A 20,264-nucleotide genomic window follows, 5' to 3' on the forward strand; every position below is an offset into this window, starting at 1 on the left:
AGATCGTGTCAGTGAAATTATTTTTGCAGGAATGTTTGCGTGGGTAGCACAGTGGTTTCGTCACCGTCCTCCCCACACCGGGTTGAAGAGGCCCGGGTTCGAATCCCGTCGATGACGCGAGGAACTTCAGTGGGCTTTTTTCACTCCGTGGCTGAGTTAGTCGGTTTCAGGCGTAGATAGCAAGGTTTTATTTCCTCAGAAACTGGGGTTTTTTCGTCCAGCAAAACAGGCAAATCGACCAGAGAATACATGCAATTTACAGACACAAATACGGGTTAATATAATCATTTACGGGTAACCCTAATATAGTAATAGTAATAATATTCTTGCAGGAATGGAATTCTTTATCCCACACTTAACTTTAAAATCTCGTCTTTTATCTAAACCTTGGTTTTCCAATAAATGTGCTAAGGCTCTTCAAGAGAAGAACGTAGCATATCGTAATTGGCTTGTTTCTAATTCTTCAGTTTCATTTTCTGCCTACACCAAAGCTCGCAATAATTGTAAAGTAGTTATTAATCAGTCCAAACTACAGTTTGAACAGGCTAAGAGTAGAAAACTTGCTTCTTGCCCTAATGGTAACCGAGCATTCTGGTCTATTGGCCACAACTTTTGCCCATCTCTGCTCCCACGTCTGTCAAAACCGGATGGTTCTATTGTCACTTCAGCCAAGGATAAAGCTGACCTGCTAGCATCCCATTTTGATTCCAACTCGTGTATTAATGATCTTGGTAAAACACCTCCCACCATTCAAAACACGCTCCATTCAATGCCTCCTGTGGTCTTCTGTCAAAAGGATGTCAGAAGGATTTTGACGAATCTTGATGCTAAGAAAGCTCCAGGTCCCAATGGTATTTCTCCACTTGTTCTCAAAACCTGTGCTCCTGAACTTACTCCTGTTCTTTGCCGCCTTTTTTCACTTTCATATTCCAAAGGTGTTTTTCCTTCTGCTTAGAAATTTGTTCATATCCAGCCAGTTCCTAAAAAGGGTGACAAATCCCTTCCATCCAATTATCATCCCATTGCAATTACTTCTACTCTTTCTAAAGTAATGGAGAAATCAATTAACCGCCAACTCTTAAACTACGTGGAAACCTTCCGTCTGATCAACGATCGCCAGTATGGATTCAGTTAGTGTCGATCCAATGGTGATATTCTGGCTTATGTTACCCATTTATGGACTAATTCAATGGAAAAGTTCTGTGAAACACAAGCAGTTGCTCTTAACATCTCAAAGGCTTTCGATGATGTTTGGCATAAAGGTCTTCTAAACAAGCTTCCATCTTATGGTTTGCTAACTGTTTTTTGTAATTGGTTATCCAGTTTTCTCTGATCACTCACTGAGGGTGACGGAAGATGACTCTCTGTCTTCTAACTTCTCCAGTAATGCCGGTGTCTCCCAAGTTCAGTTCTTTCCCCCACTCTTTTCCTCTTGTATATTAATGACCTTCTTCCTTTGACTGGAAATCCTATCCATAGTTTTGCTGATGATAGCACATTGCATTCTACTTTCCATTTTGAGAAACTTCGCCCTACTCAATCAGCTTCAACTTCTCGAATATCCGCTAGCAATTCCATAAATGCTGATCTCCCAGTAATTGTCCAGTGGGGCAAAGACAACTTAGTTGATTTCAATCCTTCTAAAACTTAAGTCTTGTCTTATATCTCACAAAAAGGATTCTTCTGCTCCTATGCTTATTTTTGGTGACACTCCGATTTCTAGGCAAAATGATATATCTCTTTTGGGATTACACTGACTTCTAATCTCTCTTGGCACAAGCACATTACAAATATTGCTTCCATTGCATCTAAAGAACTTGGTTTTCTCTTTCATTCTCGTCGTTACTTTTCTTCCGAATAGCTGTTCACTCTGTACAAATTGCAAATCCATCCTACCATGGAATATTGTTCCCACATCTGGAACGGTGCCCCCAAAACCCCTTTCAGGCTTCTAGATTCCATTCAGAAGAGGGCAGTTACGTTAATTAATGACTCCTCTCTAACAGTGTCTCTCCACTCGCTGTCCCATAGACGTACTGTTTCTGCTGCATGCCTCTTCTACAGATATTTTCATGGGCGCTGTTCTTCTGAATTGGCTTCTATAGTTCTCTCTCTCTCTCTCTCTCTCTCTCTCTCTCTCTCTCTCTCTCTCTCTCTCTCTCTCTCTCTCTCTCAAAACAGTCCGAACATGTACCGCCAGCAGCCAATATCCATTTACTGTCCAACTTCAAACTCACAGAACCAACTTTTCATCTTCCTCGTTTATTCATTCAACTGCTGTTTTCTGGAACAACCTTACTTCATACGTATTTCCTGAAAATTAGTCTACAGAAGTTCAAGTCCAATGTCAACAAATATCTTCTTTCGTCTTCTCAACCTGCAACCCAAACACGGTACTAAGTACTATAGGTTCTAATACCTCTCGTGTTTGGGATTTACATAAAAAAAAAATTGTCCTTAAAAATGTTTGCTACTAAGGGCTTACCTTCCTCAAAAGGAACCAGCACTAATCCCCCATAATTACAGGATCGCAGAGACCTTATTCTTTTCTATCATGGAAATATCTTGATGAACCCGCTCCCCTTATTCATCAACCGCATCTCCCAGATTTTCGGGGGGAAATTCGAGATGGGAATAAAGAAAATTAATTTTCAACCACATTCGACAGCCCATGTTTTTGTAGCACTCGAGTAAATTAGACACCAACATTTCATAGTTTTCTTCCTTCCTATTACCCAAAAAAACCATGTACTAAAGCTTTAAATGATTGCCAAGCTGCCATTCAACCTCCTTTATCTGGGTTTCAAACACATCGTCTTTCAGAAATTTCCTAATTTGGGATACTACGAAAATTCCTTCCTGAAGTTTGGCATATTTTAAATTACGAAACACACTTCTCAAGTATGAAAATCCGTTACCTTCTTTATCTAGTTCCTTCACGAAATTTTTCATCACTCCAAGTTTGATGTGCAGGGGTAGAAGAAGAATCTTGTTTGATTGCACTAAAGAAATAGCGCCTCAGTAGCCACGTGGGAAGGAGCTGCAGTGCGTAGCAGATGCTTCTTGATTACACCGGGGTTCGAGCCCGTTACCACCAAATACGGAGGATGCGGAAAGATCAGGGAATGACCACCGCATATTCCAGGAGCAATATGGCCTTAGTTGCTAATGCTCCTAAAAAAAAAAACCAAAATCACTAAAGAAATACATTGTCCTGGTATGAACTCGTCCCGTTTGTCTCAATGTTGCGCGACATAATGTTCTTCTGTCGCACGGCTGTCCCACAAACACAAAAAACAACAACATTTTGTGAAATCCCCTGCAGACCAATAACCTTAAGATCACCGTATATGTTCCAACAATAATCCTGGTATTTCATAGCATGTAGAACCTTAGACATGTTTTCATGACTTCCTTTAAGTCTAACTGAATGAAACACGGGAACTGATGGAAATTTGTGGCTATTATGAAGCAAAACTGCTTTTAAACTTAATTCTGAGGCATCTGTGAATAAGCGCCATTCATTTGACTTATGCGCGATACCTAGTTCTTAAGAAGTCAAATAATGTCTTTGCAAAAACACATACTGTCCTCCGTAACAAAATATTTCGAATTTGTTCATTTGCCTTTTTCGAAACATTGAAATCTTTGTTCCTACTGTGAGAATATTCCACTGCTGTAACCTTGGAAAACCTCGGCACAGCCGACAAAAATCCTCACCAAAAACGCTGTGTGCGCTCTTCAAATTGTAAATTATTGCATCAGACTTTGAACTTAAGAATCATAGGCAGAAGTCTGATTGTGTTTATCACGAGAAAACCGAGGCCACAATCGTTTGCTAAAATTAAGAAAATTACCTTATATCTGTTAAAATAAATCAGTATGTCATACATTACTGGCTAGATTATGTCATATTCTGGTAAAAACGTAACTCAAACTGTGACATAATGTGAAACTATCCTGGTGATTTTCGAAATTAAAGCATAAAAATTGGTTAAAAACACTATTTAGGATGTTGGCTAGTGTTATTACAGTGGCAGACAAAAAAGCTGCATCACTTATTAATTTTGCAAATAATGTGTTTTGCCCTGCATTGTGGGTTGCAGAAATGTTCGAAATGCATTTGTTAGATGGGATATATATACCTCTGTGAATGAAATACAATAAAAAAAGACTCCACCTGATATACCGAATTGCCATAAATATCTTCCCAAAGGGTAAAATGCGTAATTAATGGAAATATGAGAAATAATGCAAATGGCAATCATGACAATCAAACATACATTTTATTGCATTTACGTATACAAACTGAAATGGTAAGTTAACCTAATAGTATTATGTACTGTAATTCAGCAAAATAAGTCCTCAATATTTTGTTGTTCCTCCTCGAGCTGCAATTACAGCCTTGCAACGATCTCGCATAGAGTTAATCAACTTTGATTGATTAACCCGATTGCTCTGCAAACGATGTTTGCAGAGCAATCGGGTACGGGACATGATACTGCCAAGGGGGATGTCTTTGTGTGTGCGCGATGCAAGGAGTGTATCGATATCAGGCAACAACTCGGCGTTCTTGTGGGCCTATATGAGAGCTTGAAGGACAGGGTGGATGCCCTCGAAGGAACTAAATTGAGGGGCCCATCAAGCTCTCAGCTGCCCACATCAACGCCAGAGCTTGCACTTGGGCATCGTGTGACACAGAGACAACCCCCAAGGCAGAATGCGCTGGTCCCGAAGGAACTAGTAGTTGTTGGTGACTCTATTGTCAGGGAAACGGGGAACATGCTTTGTAAAAAAGATAGGTGGAACAGGACCAGGGTATGTCTGCCAGGGGCAAAGGTTGATGACGTTGTAGAGCGAATATCATCTTTTAAGGGCACAAAAGGTGATATAGTTGTACACGTTGGCACTAATAATATTAAGAGTAGGAGACCGGCAGAATTACTTAACAAGTACAGGTCACTGTTGAACAAAAGCCGAGAATTAGGGTTGAATTTGAAAATGTCTGCAATTCTGCCCAGACACGATAGGAGGGAGTATATGATGAGAGCCTTGTCGATCAATTCGGCCCTGGAAAGATTGTGCAAGGCTCAAGGGGTAGAATTTTTTTCAGCCTGGACTGTACTTGTTAACAGAAGAGATTGCTTCTACAGGGATGGGATACACTTAAATAGAAAGGGTGCAAGAATATTTGCTGATGCTGTCGAGGCAGTGTTAGGTGGGTCGGAAAACTGCTAGCTTGGGGGGATACAAAGACGAATAGATTAACAGTAGCCACTGGCAGAGGTGAAAGAGATTCTTGCACTGCTTCTATTGGAATGAGCAGAAGCCTGAAAAACAAGATTCAGGATATTTCAGAGACTGCTGGGAGTCATTGCGGTACAAATAAACACATGGGTTGTGTTAGGGTAGCTAAGAATAGAAACAGGTGCAGGTATACTTGCGTGTACACCAATGCTAGGAGTTTAGTAAATAAATTTGATGAATTTGAGGTATTGCTCAAAACATCAAAGGCAGATATTGTTGGGATATCAGAGACGTGGTGTCACACAGATATAAGGGATGCAGAACTGCAATTTGGGGAGTACAACGTCTACAGAAAGGATAGAAAGGATAGGAAGGGGGGGAGGGGTTATGCTATTAGTTAAGAAACACATAAAAACCAAGGAAGTAAAGCCAGTCGACATCGCTGGACAGTGCAGTGTTGAGTCAGTTTGGTGTGACATAAGCATTGGGAGATCAAAATTGAGAGTAGGAGTGTGCTATAGGCCTAATGACTCTGATGAGTATAATAAGGAACTGTACAGGGAAATAGAGTGGGCCAGTAAATCAGAGAGAGTCTTATAATGGGAGATTTTAATTTCCCAGATATTGACTGGAATTTGGGGGCTGGTTACTCACACACTAGCAGGGCTTTTGTGGATTTATTGGATGATTGTTTTCTACATCAGCATGTTCGGGAGGCAACTAGAGGGAGTAATACTCTTGATTTGATTATCAGCAGTGATTCTTCATGCATTAAGAATCTGCAGATAAATGAACCACTAGGTGGCAGTGATCACAGTGTGCTGAAGTGGGAGTTACTGAAAGAGGTAACTACCATTAGGGGTAAAGGGAAGGGTTATTGCTTCCGTAAAGGCGACTACGATGGACTGAGACAGTATTTAAATTCTATACAGTGGGACCAAATGATGATGTTACCAACAGCAAACTCAAAATGGGAAGCATTCAAAGAACTTATCTTGGAAGCTACTAGGCTTTACATACCGACTAAGAAATATTGTTCAAGGTTTAGGCCAAAATGGATGTCAGATGAACTAATGAGGCATATGGCAGAGAAGAAAAATGCATGGGATACTTACAAATTAACACATGACACAGAAGCCTATGATAGATACAAGTTGATATGCAACCAAGTTACAAAGGAGGTTAGGCAGGCGAAGGCAGATTACGAGAAATCCTTGGCAAGGGATGCAAAGAAAAACAGCAAAGAGTTCTTTACTTATGTAAACTCTAGAAGGAAGGGGATGAATCAGATTGGTCCACTTGATATTGATGGGTCAACTGTTGATGATCCTGCTCAGGTAGCTAACAAACTAAATGAATATTTTGCATCGACATTCACACACGAGGAGTTATTCAGCAAGGGGAATGCCAGAGGTGTATTCAACTCTAGCAGTCAGCTACAGAATCTTGAAATAACTGGAAGTAAAGTGGAGGAGAAACTGTTGAAGATAAACACAAGAAAGGCACCCGGGGTGGATGGGATCTATCCAGTTATATTAAAGGAGGCAGCAAAGGAGGTAAGCAAACCCTTAGCCATAATTATGAGAGCTTCCTTGGACTCAGGAGAGGTACCCATAGACTGGAAATGTGCAAATGTGACCCCAATTCACAAAGGAGGATCAAAGGCTGACACAAGTAATTATAGACCTGTGAGCTTAACTTCTGTTCCAGGAAAATTAATGGAGGCACTGGTTAAAGAAGCACTGCAGGATCATTTAGACAAGACTTCAGTTATAGCTCAGACACAGCATGGTTTTGTTAAGGGGAAGTCTTGCCTGACCAACTTAATTGGATACTATGATGCAGTCACAAAAGAACTGGATGCAGGGAATAACTTTGATATTATATACTTGGATCTTAGAAAGGCTTTTGATACTGTTGCACATGGAAGACTGCTACACAAATTGGAGCAGTGTGACATTGGAGGCAAATTGCTGCTATGGATAAAGGGGTGGTTGAGGGGGAGAAGACAGAGAGTGGTAATCAATGGACACTGCTCATCGTGGCTAATGTTATTGGTGGAGTCCCTCAGGGCTCAGTGTTGGGTCCATTATTGTTTTCTGTATTTATAAATGATATTGATGATGGTATATCAAGCTTAATGTCCAAGTTTGCAGATGATACAAAGGTTGGCAGGGTTGTCAAGGACACTACTGACACTATGCTGCTGCAACAGGATCTGGAAAGGTTGAGCAGATTGGCTGAGAGGTGGCAAATGAAGTTTAACATTGACAAATGTAAAGTACTACACATGGGAAAAAGCAACCCCAGAGCAACGTATCAACTCTGTGGTGCTGCACTGACAGTGGTGGAGAATGAAAGGGACTTGGGGGTGATTGTGCAGGCAGATATGAAGTTCTCTGAGCAGTGCAGACGGGCTGCAAGAGTAGCTCATGGAGTATTGTCAATGATATACAGGAATTTTTCCAGCAGGGATAAGGAGGTGATTATTCCATTGTATAAGGCAATGGTCAGGCCACACCTAGAGTACTGTATACAGGTCTGGAGGCCTCATTTCAAGAAGGATGTAGAGCTGCTGGAACGAGTACAGAGAAGGGCAACAAGATTAGTGAATGGAACAAAGGGGTGCTCTTACGAAGAAAGGCTTAAGTTTTGCAAATTACAGTGTCTGGAGACTAGGCACCAGCGAGGTGATCTGATAGAGGTGTATAAAGCCTTGAATGGTTTAAGCATGCTCAATGCTGATGGGATTCTTCCTCTCGCTCAGAAAAATCACCTGAGAGGGCATAAGTTCAAATTGAGGAAAGACAAATGTAGGATAGATGTGCGGAAATTTGCCTTTAGCCAGCGGGTGGTTGGTTGGTGGAACAGACTTCCATCCCTTGTGGTGGAGGTTGATAGCCTAAATAAGTTTAAGGCTCAGCTGGACAGGTATTTTGAACGAACAGAGGGGTGAAGTGGAAGTGGGTTTTTTTTTTTTTTTTTTGGCTGATGCTGCATAAGCTTGCTTTCTTGCATCAAATGCCTCTACTAATGCTAATGCTAATGCTAATGCTAAACTTCTGGATATATACGGTTGCCCAATTTCGTGGTACCACAACCTTACAATGCTCTCTTGCAGCTGAATCTTACTTGGCTTCTTCTGAGCAATTTTAGACGACGTTATGTACCAGCAATTTTCAATAGGGTTCAAATCTGCACTGTTGCTGGACCAATCCAACACTGTAATGCCAGCATTTCTGAGGTATGACTACACCTTGAGGAAGAACAACGAGGGAAAACATCGGTGTAAGTATGTTTTAAGCCTTGTGAGACAAGAAGACAAATTCATCATTACATCTAAATAGCATAAAACTTACCAATTTTGCTGTGTGGCAAGGTGCTGAGTCCTGTTGAAAAATGCTGTTTTGGATGTCTGTGTGGTGATCCCTAATAACGGGTTTCAGGCACTCCTCCAAGATAGCAATTTAGGTTTCTGCATTCGCCGATCCGTTAATAAATTTAATTTGCCCCACCCCTTTGCTTGTTATGCATCCCCAGACCATTTAACCGGCGGGGAACATTACAGTCGGTGTTATGCAGTCAGTATGCCTCCGATATTGCTTCCCATCCGAGCCATGCAGGTTGAATTTTTGTTCATGAAACGTGCGTTTTATCCCAAGCAAGTCGCTTCTTCCTCATTTGTTAGGTCAACAAAGGCATCTACTTGTGCCGATAGGCATGCAAACCATATTCCGAAAGCCGTCTTTGGATAGTTCGTGCACTTGTTTCAACACCAGAGGCCATCTGAAAGTCCAGTTTTAGATCAGGAGCACTAGCATGGCGATTACGAACGCATGGCCATTTCAAATATTGATCTTGGGAAGGCGTAGTCACTCTCACATCACTGGTTTCACGCTTTAATTTCAGCACCCGGGATAATGTTGACCGGTGGCAGCATATTTTATCAGCGATAGCACACGTAGAAAGCCCTTCCTGGGACAGAATAACAGCTACACTTTTTTTCTTGGTGTCAACTGAACATATGGAGCCATGCTTACACCTCCGCAAAACAGGATACTAATGAGCGTGTATACCCTTCCAACGCCGTATTTATAGAAACGGCTGATGCAATACCTTGCAATTACTTCCATGCAATACCTTGCAATTACTGCCATGCAATACCTTGCAATTACTGCCATGCAATACCTTGCAATTACTGCTTGATGCAATAGAAGCATTATGTGACGCAATACCTTTGCTTTTCGACAAATAAAATGACTGTAATCAAATAATATCTTATACGATTCACTATAAACGTTACTTTTTTCAGGGCGATGCAGTTTTTTTGTCCGCCACTGTATTATTAATATAAGTAGTAGTGGTAAATGACAAAAGAAAGCAAGCTTATATATCATCATCCAAAAAAAAAAAAAGCCAACACTTCCTATTGGCTGTCTATATATGGTACATTGTAGCCGCAGTCGATAATATGCACATACTATATATACATAATATGTACACTGAGTGAACAGAAATCATGGGTATACCTACCTAGTAACGGGTACTAGGTAGGTATACCCATGAATTTTTGGGTAGGTGGGCCTACCCGTTACCTAGTACCTAGTAACGGGTGGGCCCACCTTTCGCCCGGATAACGGCAGTCACATGGCGAGGCATTGACTCGACTAGTTCACGAAAGAGTTCCACAGGTACATGTATTTCCATCAATGCTTGCTGCACCGCTGTCTATAATTCCGTCGCATTCTTGGGTGGAGGATCCGAAACTTGAAAGGACCTTTCCACAGCATTCCTAAGATGCTCCATACGGTTCATGTCCGAAGAACGTGGAGGCTATTCCATAGTGGTAAAATCTGCGGAATGCTCTTCGAACCATGTTCTAGTCACCACGTCTTTGTGGGGAGATACGTTGTCCTGCTGGAAGAGTCCATTGCCCTGCAGGTGCACGATGACCATGAAGGGATGCAGATGGTCTTCAAGTATGGACACGTAACCCGGATCGTTCAGAGATGCGTCTAAACGTACTAGAGGTCTCAATGTGTGTGTCAATTGAACACACCCCAGACCATTAACGACGGTCCATCTGCTTGAACAGTTTCTTGTTGACTAACGAGTGCATAGTTTCGTGCGGTTTCCGCCATATACGCACCCTCCTGTCTGCTCGAAATAACTAGAATCGGGACTCACCGGACCAGGAGACCCGTCTCCAATCATCCAAAGTCCAGTGCCAATGTTCTTTCGCCCAATTCAGGCGTAGAGTCCTGTGTCGTGGTGTTATGAGGACTCTGGTGGATCGGTGGCTCCCAAAACCTATTGTGGCTGATGATCGCCTAATGGTCTTGACGGAGACGTTTCTGGCACCTCCCTCGTTGAAGTCGGTGGTGATGTGCCATTCAGATTGAATTTACTTAGGATGGTACGCCCACAAATTCCGCTAGTTCACAATAGTTACAAAATGCGTCCTCAGCCTTGGTTATGGGCACACCTCCCAAAGCTGTTCCCATAATTGTCCATCCTGTAGTCATTGTGCCTGAAGCGGCCATGTACATGCTGAGTGTTCGCACCATGCTTACTTTTTCCGATTTCATTTTCTGTTTTATTTTCGAATTTTATCGATAAGATTGAAATAACCAAAAGAGATGATAATTCTTATTGTTCACAGTTCTATTAGTCTGCGTGAAATATCTATTAATCTCGAAATTATCTATTCTCTAGTGATTAATTTTCAGTAACGGGAACAAAAACGCAAAACAAACAAACAAAAAACCACACACTCTTCTTAATCTCAGTGTGATACAGATGAAAGAAATAAAAGAGAACGTGACATAACTGATAATGCCACGTTCTCAAATGAATTTATCATTTGTTAAAAGAATAAAATACATTAGGGGATTATGCACGTAATTTAAGATTTTCTCTTGAAAATCTTAAATGTCACCAAATAAATGTTGTTGGAAATTTTATCTTTTTTTTTTTATTTTTTTTTTTATGAAACCTCCAAACACACGAGAGGTATTAGAACCTATAGTACTTTACTTCCGTGCATGGGTTGTAGGTTCAGAAGATGAAAGAAGATATTTGGTGACATTAGACTTGAATTTCTGTAGATTGTAATTTTCAGGAAATACGTATGAAGGAAGATTGTTCCAGAAAACAGAAGTTGAGTGAATAAATGAGGAAGAAGAAAAGTTGAAAAGAGAGTTTGAAGTTAAATAGTAAAAGGACGTTGACTGGTTGTGGCATGTGCTCGGACTGCTTTGAAAGAGAGAGCGGAAATTATACAAGCCAATTCAGAAGAACAGTGTCCATGGAGGTATCTGTAGAAAAGGCATACAGCAGAAACAGATCATCCATGAGACAGAGTGGAAAGACTCTGTTAGAGATTGAGTCATTAATTAACCTAATTGCCCCCTTTTGTGCCTCGTGGGTAGCATCGATAGAATCGCTGTCCACCAGGTGGAAAAGAACCGAGATTGATTTCGGTCGATGAAGTGAGGCATTTTTATGGGTTTTTTTCACAATGTGGCTGAGTTAGTCGGTCTCAGACGAGAGTAGCACAGTTTTTTTTCACCCGAAAACTCGAGTTTTTCGTCCAGCAAACAGAAAATTGACCTCAGAACACATTGAATTTACAGACAATATACACGAGTAATGTGAGCTTAGTTGCTGATGCTCCTAAAACCCTACTACTACTACTACTACTATTAAGACATACTATTAATACAAAAATAAATGTAAATATGATAGGATTGAATTGGCAAAACACTTGAATTGGCAAAACACTTGAATTGGCAAAACAGCGGTTTTGCCAATTCAAGTTTAACAGTAATTTTGCAGTAAGAGGGGAGAAAGAGACTTTGAAAAAAAGAACAACAAATGAAGCTCAAGTTTCTTTAAATAGAAATAAGGGTGCAACACAAAGGGCAACTATGGAAGGCTTTTCAGGAATAAAATTAATTACGCATGAAATGGAGCGTGGAGGGATTGTTGTAGGGCCTAGGCGCATCAGCAACTTAACCCATATATCATCATCATCATCCACGGGTCGACGTAAGAAGCCTCGCCACCATGTCCTGTCCGTGTACTTCTCTCGGTCGTTTTCGCTACAGTTTCCTCCTCTGTTAATGACATCGATCTTTATCATGTCCCTCCATACTTTTGAGGCTTCTTTTTCTGTTTAAGGCAATAAATTTAAGTTGCCAATCTGCCAAACCTGTGGCAGCCATATAAGTGTAGTAGCTCTATATAATATGCGTGCTGTATATAATATGTATGCAAATGACGTGTTCAATTTACTGTTTGCTGGATGAAAAACCCAAATATCCGGGAAATGAAAAGTCATGCCAACCTCGCCTGATACTGACTAACTCAGCTGCGTTTTGAAAAAAAGCCAATAAAAATTTCTCGAGTTATTTATTGGAGTCTAACTCGAGTATTTTCACCCGGTGTGAGAAGGAGGGTGATTGTACCAACTGTGTTACCCACGCGGACTGTATACTGGGTAGTTGCCAAAGTACAGTAGGCTGAGATAACGCTGACATCGGATTTAGAACAAAGTTTGATAAAGCCAAATTTGAAAAAAAAATTAGCAAATAATTGATCGCAGAGAGGCACAAAGGAGCCAGGGGATCCGACGGTTAACGAGGTATTGTTGTCTTAGATTACGTAGGGCAGCTCGGACTTCTTAGGGGGAAACCCAGAATTTATAGTTTCGCCACTGGGTTTCAAACTTGATGCTCGAAACGTTATTTAATGTGCTGTATAAAAGCTAAAAAAGCTTTTTAAGAAGAAGACAAAAGAACTTTATAGGACATGTATTGAGAAGAGAAAGCACGTTGAGGAAAGTGATTGAGGGAATGTGTGGGAAGAGAGCTGGTGGGAGAAGGAGAATTGGAATGATGAATTTGATGGGAAAAGGAAAATGGAAAAAGCTTGCAGGAAATAAAAACAAGAATTGCAATGGGAAAAGAGGCACTTAGTTATCTAAAAGAACTATTTAGAAGAAATTTCAAGACCGAATTAGGAAAGCAAATGGTGAAAACAGTAATATTGACTATTGTACTATATGGCTCAGAGACATAGACACTGGGAAGAGAGGAGATTAGACTGCTAGAAGCATTCGAGGTGTGGGTATGGAGAAGAATGGAAAGGGTGAGTAATAAACAGAGAACGTTAGTAAAAGAACTAAGAAGAAGACAAAAGAACTTTAAAGAACATGTATTGAGAAAAGCAGGAGCGTATTTAAGGGTGGGCAGAGAGGGCATATGCCCCTTCCCTTAACCAAAAATTTGAAATTAAAGAAGAAGAACGCAGGCGTTCTAAAAAAAACTCAAACACCTGGTCGCCATGTCCCTCTTACGATGATACCTGGACTTGGTCGCCATGCCCCCCCCCCCTTACGATGATACCTGGACCTGGTCGCCATGCACCCCCCTCTTACGATGATACCTGGATACGCCACTGGAGAAGAGAAAGAGTTCAGGTAGTGAGAAAGAGATTGAGGGGAAAATGTGTGCGAAGTAAGCTGTTGGGAGAAGGAAAATTGGAATGACGGATTGGATGGGAAGAGGAAATTATGCAGGACTTAAAAGGAAAGCACAAGATATAAAAGCATGGCGTCAGTGCAGCCCTGAACCTGCCTGAGGGCAGAGAACTAGAAGCAGAATGTGTTGTATAACGTGTCAGATTAGTTTATTTCTTGGTGGAGAAAATCCGCGAAGAAAACGTCTCATTTAAAAACATGATTAAAGATCTAAAATCAGAGGCGCAACTAGGATATGGTATATTTCCAGACACAGGCAAGTCGACGCCAACTGAAGTTAAAGACTTAGAACAGGGGTTCCCAAACTTTTTGGTCAGAGACTCCCTAAGTAAAAATTCAGTAATAACAAAGAACCCCAAGAGCAATAAGATTCAAGTTAATATATTTTATAAACAATTTTTTTAGAAAATGTATCCAATTATGATTTGCAATGTATATTAAAAACATTTAATGAACACTAAGACTTACCGCATGTCTAATGTGAAGGATGTGGTTGATGTGCTTTTAGAAGAGAGGAAATATCGGGTTCGTGATTTATTAGTTTTAATCTTAGATCTCCATTATTTTCGAGATCTAGTCGATTTCTCTGTTTAGTTTAAAATGCTGTTACGTGGCTAAATCCGGCTTCTACCATGTATAAACTTGGAAAGGTCAATAATAAAGGCTCGACAGTTTTATGCAGCTTGCGGTAGTTTTCAATAATATTTTTACTTGTCCAAAATCCCCGAAACTTTCTTTTGAGTGCAGTGATTTAGCTTCTAGGTTCAAAAATCTTCATTTGAATAATTTCCTCTTGCAAATCCAGATCCAAATCGTCCCTATCACCCTCTGCATGAAATGGAGACATAATCCATTCTGGAACTTTCATATCTTCCAGATCCTTGAATCTATTTTTAAAATCCTCTTTTAATTAAGCGTTCGAGGTGAGCTACGTAAATAAATATGTCAGCATCTGAAAAATTTCCTTCGGCTTCTTGTTCTAAATATGACATATTTGGAAAGAAGTGAAAATTTCTACGCCCCAATGAAGTTTTGAAGAGCATTAGCTTTTCTTGAAATAACAAAATAATTGTACGACTCTGTATAATTGTAATGTCTTTGCCTTGCAGTTGGCGCATTATAGCCTTAGTTGCTAATGCGCCAATAAAATCCAAACCAACCTTGCAGTTTTTTTTTAAATGGAAATATATCATTGATATCATTTTATCAATCTTTGATTGCACTGCCTGCTGGCACTGCAGATGATTTTATAAAGGGCTTAAGCGTTGTACGATTTAAAACTTTTTCCTTCATTGTCTTGAAATATTAAAGGTCTTTGTCATTTTTCCTCATTATGCTGTTTTTTTTTAAATGTTCTTTCATTTTTGAAGTTTTCATAGCATCATTACTAAACGTTTTCTCATATAAGACACATTGGTTTTGTTTCATTACTGGGAGAAGGCACAAACCCGAAATTTAAATATTCTACCGAATATTGGCGACACTTCTTTTTTGCGTCAGACATGATCATTAGGAGTTTTCTGTAAGAAATTATTTCAACACAACTCGAACTCTTACTAAAATAATTTTAATAAGAAACTATTAAAACAAAATGAATAATTCAACCCCAGGGGCTCACATCTGGTGAGTATGGGCTTGGCACACCCAGGGTCCTGAGCTGGATATCATCATTCTTCTCAAAGTTCGATTCCCTGATGATAGAAATCCATTCCTTGGTCATTGAAGGCTTCCGTAGCCGAGTGGTCTGGAGCGGGAGTACAGTAGCACACGCTCTTTGAGTAGACCGGGGTTCAAGCCCCTGACTGCTGAATACGGTCGATCTGCAAAACCCGCATTGGACCAGCGTGGCAGATTATGGTTCCAATTTTCTCTCCGCTCAGTAATGAACTTTCAAAATAAAGTTAAAATATTTGAAATGAAAAAGACGACCACGTTCACTGATAATTTACCTTATTTCCGACATCAGTCTTGATCAGATGTATTAATGTAATCAAGCAAAGAGGCGTTTGAGAAATAACGCTGTAAGAACCCAAGAACCTAAGCTCCAGCTTTGTCACTATCACAGGAGGGGGCATCATTGCTGCCTTTTCGGTATTAGAGGAGTTTACAACTCGCGTCGCTATTAGATTCTTTTAGGGGAGTTTATAACTGCTCGGATGGGAGGAACATCTCCCCATCCACTACCATGGTTGAGCCTGTGGTAATCTGCTGCACATACAGCTCGCAAGAGTGTCAATCCACCGAGTACACAATGCTAAATTAGAGTCCACCTTTAAAATTTCACTTTCTTTAACACAAATTTCTAGAATTTCTAAAATAGATTTGTATGAGATAAATTTGATTCTGCATGCGGCCAATAATTCCCATGAAGACAGTCATCGCCAGAAGAAAGAAAGGAAATAATAATAATAATAATAATAATAAAGCTTGCTTTTTCAATAAAGCACTGGAGTACTCTTCACTCCACTTTCTAGTAATGATGATTCGTAGAATTATTTATAGTTGATTCTCATGATGGTGCGCCTCATATGACATGTCTTCACTTCACAAAGTGTGAGAAACGCTTATTATATAATGCAGTGTAGCGGACATAATAAAAATGTGAATTTTTAAAATTAATAATTTTAACAGTAATTAAAAACAGGACCCTTATAGTGCCAGTTTGATTATCAAACTGACTCTAAAGGCAAACTAAAGGCCTGCTCTGAGATAAAAGGTTTAAAAAAAAACAAAAAAAAAACGTATTCTGATCTGTCCGAGCCGCACATTTTGCAAAGATGAGAGAGAGAAAATAACTGAACAGTGATTTTACATCTATTTTAAGTATTTAAAATTTTTAAGAATTGGAAAATAAATACATAAATACCTTGTCTCATTCGTTAAACAAAAATTTCAGATGTATCATAAACGATAATGCTTTTACTTCAGATATAATATATCTGAAGTATATATATATCCTCAGTTAATTTCATGAAGGCTAATACAATTAAGTATCTTGTGCTATTTTTTGTTACACATTTTGTCAATAATACAAAATTTTTACAGTACTAATATCAAAAACAGTAGACAACCTCCAATATCCATTCACAAATTGCTTATTAGACAACGTTTTAAACTTTGTTTTTATGACATTACGTAATTTTAGTAATCTCGTCCTCAAAAGCTTACACTACTTTATTATATAAATATAAAATGCCCTCTACTTAATTCAATGAGTTGTAGTTTGAAAACAGAAAATAATTTAATATATTACTGAAAAATCTGGAATCCGGCAAATCTTAGGATTTACTAGTTAACCTTTGCTAAAAGCCCGAAATGTTCAGTTTATTCGTTTATTTTAGAATTTTACCATTCTCATATGGCAAACCGTACGATTTAACAGTTCTCGTTCGTAAAAGCCCAAAATATCAGAACATTTAATTTTATTTCAGACTTTTACCGCTCTTTTACGGTAAATCATAGTATTTAACATTTAGCACATTGGTAAAAACTCGTTTTGCGAATTGTTTTCCATTGTCTGACTGAAGTACTGTATATTCGGAAGGAGGTAGAGTTGCTAGAACGAGTACAAAAAGGGCAACAAGATTGGCGAGGGGAACAAAGGGGTGCTCTTACTAAGAAAGGATTAAGTTCTGCAAATTGCTGCGTTAAACAAAATTTTCACCTGAGAGGTGATCTGATTGAGGTGTATAAGGCCTTGAATGGGCTGAGCAAGCTGAATGCTAATGGCATTCTTCCTCTTGCGCAGATTAAGAGCCTGAGGGAGCAGAGATTCAAATTGAGGAAAGACAGTTGTGGAATAGTTGTGCGGAAATTTGCCTTTAGCCAGCGGGTGGTTGATTGGTGGAACAGACTTCCATCTTTTGTTGTGGAAGTTGGTAGCCTAAATAAATCTAAGGCTGAGCTGGCATTTTGAACGAATGGAGGGGTGAAATGGGAGGGTTTTTTTTGGCTAATACGGCACGTTTGCTTTCTTGCATCGCATGCCTCTTCTAATGCTAATTAGTCGCTCTGAGTATAGGAAATACTTTACCCGAGCAACTTTGCGGAAATCAGAGAAATAACATCCCTCCCTTCCTCCCTATGATTTCCGTGTTTCAAAATCTAATATGTGAAGGAACTAGGAAATTATCATTATACACTGGTCGATTATCACTTTTTGGATTTTTAAGCAAGAGCGTAGGGGGGATATATTCCTTATCTCCGAAAGAGCGTTGGTAACTGTACGAAATGAGAAGAAATAATAATTTCCTGCTTCACTCACTTTTCTGATTTTTAAGGCGTGGAGGAGGGGGGGAAATATATTATATCCCCGCAAGGTTTTATGTGTTACATATTCACTATATTCGAATATAGTGAAGATGTTACCCGGATAACCTTTCGGGGACCTGAGACATATACCCCCTCCCCGACGCGCTTGCTAAAAAAATAGGAAATTGAACGAACCAATGATTTTAATTATTTTTTCATATTTCGGACTTTTACCAAAACAAGCTGGCAAGGATTTATCGTATCAAAGTGGTAATGGTCCAAATTTCGGGCTTTTACCTTAGTAACCTGGCAAATCCTAAGATTTATTGGATTTCGGGCTCACCACGGTAATACATATAAAGGAATTTTTAAAATATCTGTTGAAATTATAGATAAATGAGACATAAAGGAATTCTAATTAAAGTGATTACGGTGTATCTCATTAGCACAGAATAAGGAAAAATAATATTTAACAACAATATTATTAATTAATACAAAAATGACATGCGTAATACAGAAATAGTATTAAAATGTACATGAGATTATTTAATTACTCACTCTAATTTTACTCTTTAACTGGTCACAAAGGGTGGAAATATCAGATGAAAGTCAAAAATCTATCACTGCAAACCGCTTTGAAGTGAACATTAAATAATATACAATGCAATGATTTGTACTTTAAGGTGTGTGTTGTTATAATTGAATCTTAACATAGGGAAATTTGCTAGAATATCATTCTAGCAATTTCTGTTCTGATAATGGGAAATAGGGAAAAGCAAAATTTCAAAATTTCTTATATAAAACCTTTGTGGGCCCAACTGGGCCTCCTCCTATTATTTCAAGTTTTCACGATTTGGCTGTGATACTTGTATTAGCTCCATTTTTCAATATAACTCTTTGGACACTGAACAAGAGCTGAGTTGGCATAATCTTGTAGCTTTTTCTGCTGAGCAGCAGTAACTGAATGAATCACCATTAAGTAACGAAAATTACAAAGTTGCCAGTCCACATTACGACTCATAAAGCGGAAACTGTGAACTGGAGTTACACCTGCTTTGTAAAGCACTAATCCAACAAATGCATCTTCATTCGGAAATGGTATAATGTGGCGCGCTACTTTAATTAACTTTTCAAGAACGTCGCGGCTGATTATATATCCTGTGCCACTAGCATAAGGAGGGTAAGTATCATTGGGAAAGGTTTTCTTTGACACAAACCAACTGCTTCTAGGTTCGCGGATGACTTCTGAATCTCGGCGAATATTTCCTACGTAGAGTCCTTCAAGTATCTTGTTTTTAAAGGCGAGAAATGGAAGCATCACGACGAGATTGACAAAGCAATCGTCATCAGTCTTTAACAGGAAAGATGGCTGGCAAAATCGATTAGCCCAAAGAAATCCGTGTAAAACTTTAATTGTGAGGTTTCGATAAGTGTCGATGTAGTCACCAATTAAAATATCACCAGCAGAAAAATATTCATTTTCAATCAACACATCGAGAGCTCGATTAAGAGATTTGCCAACTAGAAAAATAATTTTGGTCGAAAATTGTTCATTAGATTGACGAGACGCAGTCTTTCCCAGAGTTCTTCTTATGGCTGATCTTCTGGCAAAATTTTCAGGAGACGAAATTATGAGTACTAACAAGAAGGGACGAAATGCACACTCAACATGAGCAGGAAATATCTCATTTGTTGCAAGTAACCTCCATTGGGGGGAATTCAGCGCCTTGTTTGATGGCATCATGCGTTGCATATTGACGAGCACACTTTTCTCTTCCAGAAAAGCATATGAGAAGGTAGGAAGTACCACTGATGCTGCATCATTAACTTCTAGTTTCTGATTATGTGTCGAAATGGGTAAGGATTTTTTCTTGTTGTTACGAAGCTGACCAATTTCTAGAACAATTAGTGATGTCATCAAAAATGCGGATACAAAAACACTCCATAAAATAATCCTTTTTGGCAATGCGCAAAATATAGGAGGCATATTAAAAAACAACTATGCAGAGAAAGATGAAACGTTGAAGAAAAATTTGTTGCTTTGTTTAGTCCTAAACAATTTAGTTCAGTCCATAAAATTTACAGTTTTCCACATATCATCTAATCAGAATTGTTATTTTCCTTAATCGTTCATATAGAAGCAATACGAATAGAGTGCATAAGATAAGGCACGAATATAAAACTTTTGCTGATTCTTAGTCCTTTCGTATGATATTTTAAGAAG

At 39.3% G+C, this 20,264-nt stretch overlaps 1 protein-coding gene across 1 annotated transcript; it reads right to left on the bottom strand.

Moving 5' to 3' along the window:
* Positions 1-18,911: 18,911 nt before the first annotated feature.
* LOC150079930 (beta-1,3-galactosyltransferase 5-like) lies at positions 18,912-20,027 on the bottom strand. Its single transcript, XM_090383278.1, has one exon. It carries the CDS (start codon positions 20,025-20,027, stop codon positions 18,912-18,914), a length of 1,116 nt encoding a protein of 371 aa, XP_090239404.1.
* Between the last annotated feature and the right edge of the window lie 237 nt (positions 20,028-20,264).

Source organism: Mastigoproctus giganteus, chromosome 10 (assembly GCF_048544385.1).
Source record: "Mastigoproctus giganteus isolate SK-2022 chromosome 10, ASM4854438v1, whole genome shotgun sequence".
Lineage (NCBI taxonomy): Eukaryota > Metazoa > Arthropoda > Arachnida > Uropygi > Thelyphonidae > Mastigoproctus > Mastigoproctus giganteus.

What these genes read in the sequence shown, in the direction of transcription:
- LOC150079930 (XM_090383278.1), bottom strand. Translation starts at nt 20,027, where the DNA reads ATGCCTCCTATATTTTGCGCATTGCCAAAAAGGATTATTTTATGGAGT.